This window comes from Budorcas taxicolor, chromosome 18 (assembly GCF_023091745.1).
Source record: "Budorcas taxicolor isolate Tak-1 chromosome 18, Takin1.1, whole genome shotgun sequence".
Lineage (NCBI taxonomy): Eukaryota > Metazoa > Chordata > Mammalia > Artiodactyla > Bovidae > Budorcas > Budorcas taxicolor.
Genome location: NC_068927.1, coordinates 40,439,814 through 40,452,169, shown reverse-complemented (window position 1 = coordinate 40,452,169; position 12,356 = coordinate 40,439,814). Strand labels below are relative to the sequence as shown.

The window sequence follows — 12,356 nt, the reverse complement described above, 5'->3', positions numbered from 1 at the left end:
TGGGCCCTGTTGAGGAACTCCAGGAGAGAGAAAAGAACGTGCCTGGAGTTATTTCCAGTGAGATAGAGTAAGGGAGATGGATTGCTAATCAGCCCTCTCCCCATCAGTCATTGGTTTAGGGCTGCTTCTAGGGGCATTAATTCTGCACTTCAGCTTATCCTGTGACTGGGCTCCTGTATCCAGAAGTAAAGCTTATAGGCAGAGAGCTGCAGGTGTGGCAAACAGCTCCTGCTGCACTGACAGGAAGTGACACCTCAGAGCAGGTGGAATGGCTGCTATTTTTATGGATGATGTAGAAGTTTGTCCAAAATCCATTAAGAGACTTCCCTGGCAGTCCAAAGGGTAAGACTCCGCACTCCCAAGGCAGGGGGTACGGGTTTAATCTCTGGTTGGGAAACGAAGATTCCACATGCCGCAAGACTCGGCCAAAAAAATAAATAAATAAAGTAAAATCCATTAAGATGCTATTCTCTTTACATAACTACATAATTATGATCTGGGTTTTTTTTTTTTTTTTTAAGGGCAATGGACCTCAGGTGCTGCTAATTCAGTGTGAAAGACCAGGTAAAGAAAAGAGCTCAGATGTAAATGACCTTGGAGATAAGATAGCTAGACTGAAAAGTCCTCAGGGCAGGGATGGCATGTGTGTGTGTGTGTGTGTGTGTGTGTGTGTGTGTGTGTGTTTAGTTCTCTCTCATTGTTTGCTCAGTAAGCGCTCTTGAATGACCAGTGGGAAAACTTTCTATTATTTCTCCTACCCAAGGAGGCAGAAGTGGAAAGAGAGGGAGCAGAGGTGGGAAGTGGATGGTGAATCCCTTACGTGGCTGCTGTTCATCATGGCCTCCTCCACACAGAGCTGATTCTCCTGCAAGGTCTTCCCCTGTCTCTTGCAGACATTGTGTAGATTCTTGATGTCAGCTTGCAGGCTCAAGAGCTTGCTGTTCAGACTGCTTACATCTCTGTCTCTCTCCCCGACCTCGGCAGTCAGAAAAACAAAAGCATCAATTATGAACTATCAAGAAAATGCTTACTTTCGTTCACTGGTTGACAGAGACTTTAAATTTGCTGGAAATTTGTCCATCAACCCTCACTGTTATTACTCATCCTGTGTAACGTTTACACAGTATCCATTTGCGAGGTGTCTGAGTGCTCTGCATTATTCAGACAATTACTTATTTATATTAATTAATCTTCACCCACTGCTGTGGGTGCATCATAGCCGTTTCCCTTGCTTTCAAGAGAAAGTCCGTGCCTAGAACAATTCCAGGCACCTGGTGAGCTGTCTATAATATTAATGGCTCTGCCACTGATGAGATGATGTCAAATGGACTTGTCAAGGCTCTAGTGAATCAGTGCTGGAGTTGATGTGGCTTCTGAAAAGTCTCTTCACTTTCCCTTCTACCCACTAAACTCTTAGTCTTCCCTTACCTACAAACCTGGGTTTCTCTGGTGGCTCTGATAGTAAAGAATCTGTCTGCAATACAGGAGACTGGGGTTCGATCCCTGGATCAGGAAGATCTCCTGGAGAAGGAAATGGCAACCCACTCCAATATTCTTGCCTGGACAATTCCACGGACAAAGGAGCCTGGCAGACTACAGTCATGGAGTTGCAAAGAGTTGGACACGACTGAGCGACTCACACTTTACACTTTTTACACCTATAAACCTTGTGCTTTTCTTTGGAGACATATACCAATGGGAATGAAAGTAAAATCCCTGGACTGATTGCATAAGATCCCTGTCTTTGATTGTAAGTGAAGATTTGTTAATTACTGCTAGGTCAGATGGAAATTAGTGATCAAGATCAAAATAGAGAATGTGGGGAATAGTAGCTTGGGTGGGGGTTGGGGCATACAGCCGTGGGAAGCGGGTGGGGACTCTGTCACATAGGATGCCACCTTCCACTCCCAGTGTTGTGGGTGACAATGGTGTGAAAAGAAACTAGCAAGCAGCCCTCTGTGAACCTATCCAGTGCTTTAGTCCTATCACTGTGCAAACTTTTTGTGATACTCCTGAGGACAGGCACCACTACCACGGAGTTTTAGATGTTGGAACTGAGGCTGGTGCTTTTATAGTAGGTGCCTGCTTGTGTAAATTACTTAGAGCAAGCTCTTAGGTGAGCATTCATGGCATCTGTAAAAGAAAACAATCCCAAGAGAAATCAGCCAGTAGGTGGGGAAGCAGGACAAGGAAGAGAAAGAAACTAAGGAAGAGCACAGTTTCAGACGAAGTTTTGTGGGAATGGCTTCAGCCTAATTCCACAGGGAACTCCAGAGTCTAAATTACACCTTAGAGTCTGTCCTGACTAGATGCAATGAAAGCTGGGCCGTCAGCCTCAGCATCGGCCAGTCAATGGTTAAGGGCTGCCTCATGGAGTGTAAGCTCTCAAGGACTTCTAGCTTTCTGCTCTTGTGAGTTAAAGTGACCCCAAATGCCCAAGGGCAGTTCTTCTAAGAGAGTTGTAGATGCAAAAGCACACAGAAGCCATGAATGCTCAGAAATGGCAAAGTGGTCCAAGTGGGAGTGTCCAAGGTCCCATAGGTGGTCAGCAGAGGAGAGTTCAGCTCTCCTGACCCTGTAGCCAGTGCTCTACCACCACGTCCCACTGATGGCGCTGACTTCTTAAATACATGAGCTTTATAAGGCATACTCCCAGGGGGAGCTGGAGACCTGCTATGGACATCATAAATCAAGCCTTGCTGGACAGGTCAGTTTAAGAGACCTCTGCACAAGGCTGGGGGTGGGGTGGGAGGGGGAAGAAATAACCACGAGAATCGGACACCTCAATGTCAGAGTATTCGGAATTCAGAAGGTTTCCCAGAAGTGCTGCTGTCTCAGCTGATTTATCCCATCATTTCCATTTAGTACCTGGACATTTTTTTTTTTTTTTTTTTACCACTTTACAGTTTAATTAGGTTAACGGCGTGGCTCTGTCATTAAAAGGATTTCATTATCTCAAAACTCTCCTTCTTCCTCTCCAGCTCCTGTCCCTTGTTCCCCACTTTTAGAAAAATAACAGTGGATGTCAACTGCCCCAAGCATGTAATTACCATTAAGACAATTACCAGGGACTCTCTTAAGAGAATATGTGTAGAGCAGCTAAAAGAAAAAAAAAAAGGTGTACAGACATAGGTCTCTAACTAGAAAACAAAAGCCTTGATCTGACAAGGAGCAGCAGTTTGATTCCAGTGCTTTTAAAAGCCCTTTTCTCATGGCTGCCTTACTAGGACTAGAGTATGGAGACTCACTGGGGAGTTGCGGGGGAGCCTAGGGATTCCCTATTGCTACAGGACTCTCTCTTTGGCACCTATGAGCAGATTAGGTGACCATACAATGCTTGTTCTATGAAAGTGCCATGTGCCCTGTACTCTTGCCTGGATGCTGAATATATGCATCCTAAGGTGAGGACCATGTCACAGATTGTTGTGTATGAAGCTGGGCACACCAAGGACTCACTAACAAAGTACCAGTGATATACAACGTGAGCTTCTCCATGTTAAAAGCTCAATACCCTCTCAGGCCAATTAAAAAACCCCCACTCCTTCTAGTTTGAGAAGAAGGCCGGCTAGCCCAATTCTGTTGCACCACCAGGGCTTCAGAATTGGATCTTTAATGTACATGATCTCATCTAATTTGGACATTAGCACTGACTCAGAGTCTCTGAGGCAATTTCTTTGTTCATAAAACAAGAAGTTTGGAATAAATAATCCCTTCTTTGAGGATGCCCTAAACCAGTTGAATAACAAAGGTATTTTGCTGAATGTTAAATGAAATTTGCTTTGGAAATCAGAACCTAACCATTCACTCCTAAAGGCCAAATTACACAAGGGTTTTGATTCACCAGAATAAGAGTGAAAATGCTGGGAGAGCACTAAAGTGATTTCCATGAACCATGTATTATTTTTTACTGTAGGTAGTACTGTAGGGGCTGTGCTCACCTCAGAACTCCACTAAGGCCAGTGTTTCTGAGGTTCCAGTAAACTTAATTTCTTGCTAATATCATGCACAGAGGTCACTGTACACTATTTCTAATCCTATCTACTTTATGAACGCTAAATTCCAGGCAGATGCCTTTTGAGTATCAATATGCGGTAGAAATTGATTTAATCTGACATTTCATCAATCAGAGCTCTGTAACCAGTACTGGGACACAAGATGAACTGAGAGTCTAATGCTGACCCTCAGGCGCCATCTGATCCTGCTCTAAATATGAAGTCATGAACAATCCGAAATTACAAGCCTCCACGGCTAGATGGGTTTCACATATATAAACCATGTACTTAGATACAGGCAAACCTCAAAGATATTGTGGGCATTGTTCCAGACCACCGAGATAAACCAAATATCACAGTAAATCAAGTCACACAAATTTTTTGGTTTCTCAGTGCATATAGAAGTTATGTTTACAATAGTCTGTAGTCTATTAAGTTTGCAAAAACATTGTATTTAAAAAAGTATATCAGTTCAGTTCAGTTCAGTTCAGTCGCTCAGTCATGTCCGACTCCTTGTGACCCCGTGAATGACAGCATGCCAGGCCTCCCTGTCCATCACCATCTCCCGGAGTTCACTCAAACTCACATCCATTGAGTCGGTGATGCCATCCAGCCATCTCATCCTCTGTCGTCCCCTTCTCCTCCTGCCCCCAGTCCCTCCCAGCATCAGGGTCTGTTCCAATGAGTCAACTCTTTGCATGAGGTGGCCAAAGTATTGGAGTTTCAGCTTCAGCATCAGTCCTTCCAATGAACACCCAGGACTGATCTCCTTTAGGATAGACTGGATGGATCTCCTCGCAGTCCAGGGGACTCTCAAGAGTCTTCTTCAACACCACAGTTCAAAAGCATCAATTCTTCAGTGCTCAGCTTTCTTCAAAGTCCAACTCTCACATCCATACCTGACCACTGGAAAAACCATAGCCTTGACTAGATGGACCTTTGTTGGCAAAGTAATATCTCTGCTTTTCAATATACTATTTAGGTTGGTCATAACTTTCCTTCCAAGGAGTAAGCGTCTTTTAATTTCATGGCTGCAGTACCTTAATTTAAAAATAATTTAATGCTAAAAAATGCTAACCATCATCTGAACCTTTAGCGAATTGCAATCTTTTTGCAAAAGTAATAAAGATCACTGATCACAGATCACCATAACAAATATAACAATGAGCAGTTTGAAATATTGCCCAAAATGCCAAAATGGGACACAGGGACACAAAGTGAGCAAATGCTATTGAAAAAAAGTGGCGTTGATAGACTTGCTTGGTATAGGGTTGCCACAAATCTTCAATCTGTAAAAAATATAATATCTACAGAGTGCAATCAAGTGAAGCTCAATAAAATGAAGTCTGCCTGTACCCAGTTTTGCTTATAAGGGGTTGGAACCTGGTTATTTTGTTTGAAGGCCTGTGATAGCAGCAGCAGCTACCAACCACAGGCAAAGTGGTGAGTGCTGATGCTGCAGTTGCTACTATACTCATGATAGTTATTAGAAAATAGGTTACTTACTGAAGCAAATTTTCTGTATTGATTAAGTGCTCTTTTTTCTAAGAGCATGCCTTCTTGAACTATATTTCAAAAGATGAGAAGAAATTTTGTTCTAGGCTTCAAAAGTATTGACAGGACTTGCCTGGTGGTCCAGTGGTTAAGAATGTGCCTGCCAATGCAGGGGACACAAGTTTGACCCCTGGTCTGGGAAGATTCCTATGCCCTGGGGCAACTTAAGCCCATGCACCTCAACTACTGAGCCCACATGCGGCAACTACTGAGCCCACATGCAGCAACTACTGAAGCCTGAGTGCCCCAGCGCTTGTGCTCTGAAATAAGAGAAGCCACCACAATCAGAAACTTGTGCCCCACAACTAGAGAGTAGCCCCGACTCCGCTTGCTGCAACTAGATAAAAGCCTGTGCAGCAACAAAGACTAGGCACAACCAAAAAATAGAAATAAATAAGAGTTTTTAAAAAGTATTGACGAGAGTCTTAATGCTTCTCCTCTGGGGGAGCTGATGTTAAACTGAAGCTTGTGATTCAGTAGCACACTCAGGCCCCAGGAGCATTACAAAGATTCAAGATGGCAGCATTTTCCAGGATTTGGAACTTGAACAATAAAGCTTGGGTGGCAGTTTTCAGAGTAATTCTGGAGTCCACCAACAATACCATAAAGTTATTATCTGGGAAATTATTTTTGTGAGGATAAAGAAAGGTCTTCAATAAACAATGGAAAACCACCCTTAGCCCTCACTACCGTTCAGAACATATCAGTTTATAGTCAGAGTTATGTTTTTAAAAGCATGAAATCTTAAACGTTAACATCGATACAGGAATTCTTATAGTTTACTTCTACAGTAAAAGAGTTTAAAGTTATCTACAGTAGTTCCAAACATTGCTATTGATGTTACTAACTTGATTCCTGAGTTTACTTTTCCATCTGTAAAAACATTACAGTTTTTGTTTACTTATGATGGGAATTAATGGGCACTTACCCAAGGTTTAGCCTGTGAGTAAAAATTTTGGAGCCAATTACGCTCATATAGTGAAGACTGAGTATATTTTATTGTGTCTTAAATTCTTTTTTTTTTTTTTTAAGTTTTTAATTTTTTTAATTTTAAAATCTTTAATTCTTACATGTGTTCCCAAACATGAATTCTTTAAAAACTGGGACCCTGTATAAGTATATGGCTTAGGATACGCATGGCCTATGTCAGAGATCCACCACCTATGGAATATAGGCCAATTCTCATTGGCACACAATTTCCTCCAACATACCCTTGGATAAATTATTTCCCTAGAGAGTAAGCTCCACAAGAATAGGAATCTTTGTCTATTTTGTTCACTGCTTCATCCCCAGGCCCTAGAGCAATGCCTGGCACAGCGAAGTGACCCAAAGATATCAGGTGAATGAAGAAACGCCCTTCTAGAAAACCCATATCAGACCTTTTTCTTCCTGCAGAACTTTCCGTGAATCCTGAAGTGTTTCCACTAGTAATCTAGCAGGAAAGGAGTTGAAACACCTCTTTTGGAAACCGCTTACCTCTTGGTAGGAGGTCTGTTAGAAAGCATAAGTCATGCGGGACAGCCCTACACTAACAAAAACATCCCCCTTAAGTCCTTTCTGGAACAAGTCAGGGAAAACGTAAACACAGTTTGACTGAAATATTAAACTCAGCAGAGCACTCTGTTTCCATATCAGTCCAGATAAAGAGAAAATGTTGGCAATAATATTTAATAAGTGCTTAAGTCCCAAGCACTGGTGTTTTTTACATGTGGTATCTTACTTAATCCTCACAGTGAACCTTGGAAGTAAGTGTTCATTATTCATATTTTCTAGGTAAGGCAAAGGAAGCTCAGAGAGGTTAAGTAAAATGCCCAATATCACACTGCTATTAGAGATGGACCCAGACTCACCTAGCTCAAGTCTGGGCTCTTACATGTTATGTATGCTCTGCTGCCCACCTCTGTCTGAGATTTGAGGATGCTTATTATAGAAATTTTGAATCATGAAATTTGAAAAGATGTCCCTTGTAACAAAGGTTCAATCAACTCTATTCCTTTATACAGAGGAGTAAGAAGACTTACCTCATCTTTCATTTCCTTAGTACCTCTCAATTCTCCTTTAAGCTTTAGCATTTTCTGAGCTTTGTTATAAACCTGAAAAAGTCCAAGAATTTAAGATGGAAAAAGCATAAATTAGTCTGGCCCTTTAAAGATTTTCCCACCTGGATATGTGCTCTCAGCAGGGAGTCTGGAAAAATTTCTGAACTGTTGGTAATACCTACTTGCCTACCCATCTGTTTGTGTTTTCAAAAGTGTGTTAAAGCCTTTGCTAGGAGGACAGGACTGTGGTTTTACATCTTTCCCCCAAAATCACCAGTTGGTAGGCTAGATAGTTTCTGAATTTATTCTTCTTGGAAAGTAAAAGGTCTGAAATGATTTTACTTTCTAGGTTTCTAAATATTCTATGGCTCAAATGTAGTTAATATTAGGTGCTAATTATGAACCAGTTGGGATGTGCACATCAACTTCATTCTCATAATAACCCTGGAAGTGGACACTATTTCTGTCTCTACTTTACAGAGGAGGAAATTGAAGCCCAGAGAGGCTAAGTGACTTACCCAAGGTCAGACAGGCTCTCTTACTATTCCATGGGGATCTTCCCTTCCATTAATTTCTACTTATTAATTTGGAAATATCTGATGATGTGATTTTTTTTTGCAGCATCAAGTTACTGTTATACTGGTGGTTGTAAAGCTAGGAAACTTGGAAAGTGCTGAGAATTATCCAAATAAAAAGCCTCAAGGAAAACCACAGTTATTTGCACATATGTGTGTGTAAGTATAGGATGATGCATGTGAGGTCATAATGCACTGCACTTATTAAAATAATCTAATTCATTATGTTTTAAACTCTAAGACTAGAGGAAGTTTCCATCAGGCGCTTACCTGCAGAATAGTTCCAAGAATGAGAAGCTATCAAAACACTCATTCTTTGTAATGAACCACATACCCCACCCCTAATATAAGCCAAGAGGAAGAAAGAATGTTGGTGAGAATTTGGAATGTTTTATGGGGTTGTGTTCTGATGCGCTGCATTGTTTAACCTCTTGCGGCTTCATGCAGAGAGATGCATCATGGGAATGGTGATGTCAAGCTGGCTTACCCAGTAGGGAGGGGCTAGGTGATTCCGCAGTAACAAATAATCCACAAATCTCAGTGATTTAAAACCATGAAGGTTTATTTCTCACTTGTGCTACATGTCCTTTATGAGTCAGCTGGGGCTCTGCTCTTTATTGTCCTCAGCTAGTAGAACCTCTATCATCTAGCATGCTGCCTGTTGCCATGGCAGCAGAAAGGGAATTAGGTGAATCACACACAGGTTCTTAAAGTGGAAGTGACACACTTCACTTCTGCTCACATTTCATTGGCCAAAACAAGTCCTATGGCTATGCCCACTTTCTTCCTTTACCCCCAAGAGGAAATATTGGTGAATGTTACAAATCACTTCAATGCAAGATATCTTAGTTGACTGGGCTGCTGTAACAAAATATCACAGACTGCATATCTTATAAAGAACAGAAAAACTTTTTTTCTCACAGTTCTGGAGGTTGAGAAGTTCATGATCAAGGTGCTAGGAGATTAGGTGAGGACCCACTTCAGAGATGGCTGTTTCTTTTTTTGGCTGTAAATTCGCATGGCAGAAGGGACAAAGGAGACTCCTGGGGTCTCTTTTATAAGGGCATTAATCCCATTCATGACAGCTCCATCTTCATGATGTAATCACCTCCCAAAGGCTCCCACCTCCTAATACTATCACCTTGATGGTTAGGATTTCAACACATGAGTTTTGAAGGGACATAAACATTTATTCGACAGTGTTAGGCAGCCAAGAAGATTAAAAATAGCATGGCCTAAAAGAACACTGAACGGGTCTCTATGCCAGGAAGCCGCTAAACCTGGTTCAGCACCTAAGTCAAGGAGCAGCCCATGGAAAAGCACTCATCTCTTCAAGCCTTCATTCTCCCTCTCTAAACTGAGGAGTTGTACTGAATGATGGCTTTCTTTCCTAGCTCTAAAGTTTACTGTTTTGGTTCCACCTTGGTGGACATTCTTCTTTAACAGGAATTGTGAACACGGACCAGGCATCACACAAAGGTTGTAGTGGAGTAAACATATCCTTGAGAATAATATTCCTCTAGAGGCTGACGACTGAGCGACTAACAACAGAAGCTGACTTACTGGATCGTCAGGAGATGATTCTTAAATAAAAGCAAATCTTGTCCCAGAGACAGAAAAATGATTGTCTAATTTATGATAGTTTCATCTACTATGGAGTTACACAGCTACCATTGCAAGGGCCAAGAGCATTTGGAAGGAAAAGTGGCAGGCACAGGCTCTCATATTTGCATGGAAATATATTTACTAAGTAAAATAAATTAGAGGAAAAATAGAGAGCTGAACTGTGTTCCATGAAGGAAATATGGGAATCCTGTGAGTCATTAACAATAGAAGTGGGCAATTTGGAAGTGTTTATGATGAAAAAAAAAAAGGGAAGGGTTATACGATAAATTTTGGAAGCATTTGACAGTAATGTGTGCCAGATGGGTAACTAAGAGTGCTCTGGGGCAGCCTCAGCTGCTTCATAAAATGATCACAGGAACCTTCACAATGCCTTCTGAGGAGTGCGTATCCAGTGTGGCTGGACAAATATTTTGTAGAGGAGAGAATTCATCACAGAGGGAGGGGCCCCCCACCTGATCCATGGATACTGATCTCTGGGCACAGGACTTGAATGTCCCCTCTCTTCTCAAACTCTTGATTCTGCACCTTCTGTGCTATTGTCTCCTGCATCACCTTTGAGACCTTCTCATCCTTGCGCTTCATCTCCTCCACTGGCATCTCCAATTCTGTTGTGTCTCCTCAGGGAACTATTCTTCTTATATTCAAAAGTTCTGCCATCTGCTTTTCTAGCAGGCTTTTTCTTGGTGACAGTTGCGACCACAAAAAAACAAAAGACAAAAACTTGGTCAGGGGATCTAGTGATGTTTTGTGCCTCTGAGGTTGGCCTCAGCCCCCACACAGAGCACTTTACAGATTCTCAAGAAACACTTAGTATTACATCTAGTCATCACATTAGCAACTAGGGTAGCAGTATGAACTCAAGTATGCAAAGAAAAAGTAACTATTTTTGTATTACTCAATGTCTTTGTTAAATTCCATTTATACCAAATGGCAAAAAATGGAATCTTAGTTATTTCTGAGAAATAGCCATCATTTTTCAGTTAAAAAATGAAGCAGTTCATTATTCCTTCCACCTATTTAGGTCTGTCCAGTGTGTGCCTCAGTTCTGGGGTCCTGGTTGCTCTGGTCCCTGGTCAAGGGTGTCTCTTGCAGCTGGAGTGTGCTGAGGTGTCTATGTGCTGGTCATCAGGCTGCAGAGATTGCATCTTCTTCTTACTGTAGCTCTTCTGGGCCTTTTTCATCCTCTGAGGAAGCTGCTAATGCAGAAAGACACACACACACGTGAGACTGGTCTCAGGCTCTCTTCTCTTAGACCTGCTCTACCATCAATATACCATCATCATTTCCACCATTCTCTAGAAAGGTCAGTTGAGAGGAAAGGGATAGGATTTTAATATCGTGTTCACTCACTTCCCTGTCCCCCATTCCTGGTATGCATCAACATTTCTGCCCCTGGACTGCTAAATCTATCTGGGGTTCTATTGTTTTCTCCATTTTGGAGATTATACTGATCTTAGTGCTGCTGCTGCTAAGTTGCTTCAGTCGTGTCTGACTCTACGCGACCCAATAGATGGCAGCCCACCAGGCTCCCCCATCCCTGGGATTCTCCAGGCAAGAACACTGGAGTGGTTTGCCATTTCCTTCTCCAATGCAGGAAAGTGAAAAGTGAAAGTGAAGTCGCTCAGTCGTGTACAACTCTCAGCGACCCCACGGACTGCAGCCCACCAGGCTCCTGTGTTCTTGGGATTTTCCAGGCAAGAGTACTGGAGTGGGGTGCCACTGCCTTATGTTCATATTCTCCTCTCTTTCCTCTTTATTAATTCAGAGAGTCTTTGTTTACTTGTGGGGAGAGGAAGGAAAAAGGTATAAGTGAACAAGTTCAATGAAACACAGGTTGAGTGGGGGCAGGATGGGAAACACACGTTAGTACTTCTTACACCATCTATCAGTATCTTCATGAGGTTACACACCTGCCATCAACACAGATTACTGGTGCTGACTCCCATGAAACTGCTCACAGCTTGGGCATATGGATGAACTACTGGCCTTAAAGCAACACTGTCTGTTACTTTTCCTTCATGACCTAGATGGAAGAATATCAAGAATCTATTTTTTTTTAAATTAATCTAAAACACGTTTCTGGGTTTTCACAGAAAGAGATACTATTTAGTTTAAAGTTAAAGCTATCCTTGAGGGTTAATCAAAACTTAACAGGTTTACCTACACTTAGCCATGAGTCTTTCCACCTCCTACCAATAAAAACTAGTGGTAAAGAACCCATCTACCAATGCAGGAGACATAAGAGACATGGGTTTGATCCCTGGGTTGGGGAAATCCCTTGGAGAAGGGAATGGCTCACACTTCAGTATTCTTGCCAGGAGAATCCCATGGACAGAGGAACCTGGCGGGCTATGGTCCATAGGGTCATAAAGAGTCAGACATGACTGAAGCGACTTAGCATCCACACACACACCAATATAAAAGGGTGATGACTCCTAGGGGTCTTAATTATTGAAATGATGTAAGGATGTTCAATATTTCTTCCAGTTTACAAATATGTGAACACCATGAATTGACAGGATGCTCCTTGTACAATAAATTGCTTCTGCCAAGAGCTCATGGACATAGCC

At 42.1% G+C, this 12,356-nt stretch overlaps 1 protein-coding gene across 1 annotated transcript in view; it reads right to left on the bottom strand.

Annotated features, from left to right (window-relative positions):
• PMFBP1 (polyamine modulated factor 1 binding protein 1) overlaps positions 1-10,383 on the bottom strand; it is a 49,333-nt gene extending 38,950 nt beyond the window's left edge. Inside the window, exons 1-5 of the mRNA XM_052656752.1 lie at positions 10,239-10,383; positions 9,724-9,743; positions 7,568-7,639; positions 6,475-6,486; positions 821-1,012 (exon numbers count right to left, since the gene is read on the bottom strand). Of these exons, the coding sequence (XP_052512712.1) occupies positions 821-1,012; positions 6,475-6,486; positions 7,568-7,639; positions 9,724-9,743; positions 10,239-10,383 (441 nt within the window). The remainder of the gene's footprint in view (positions 1-820; positions 1,013-6,474; positions 6,487-7,567; positions 7,640-9,723; positions 9,744-10,238) is intronic.
• Between the last annotated feature and the right edge of the window lie 1,973 nt (positions 10,384-12,356).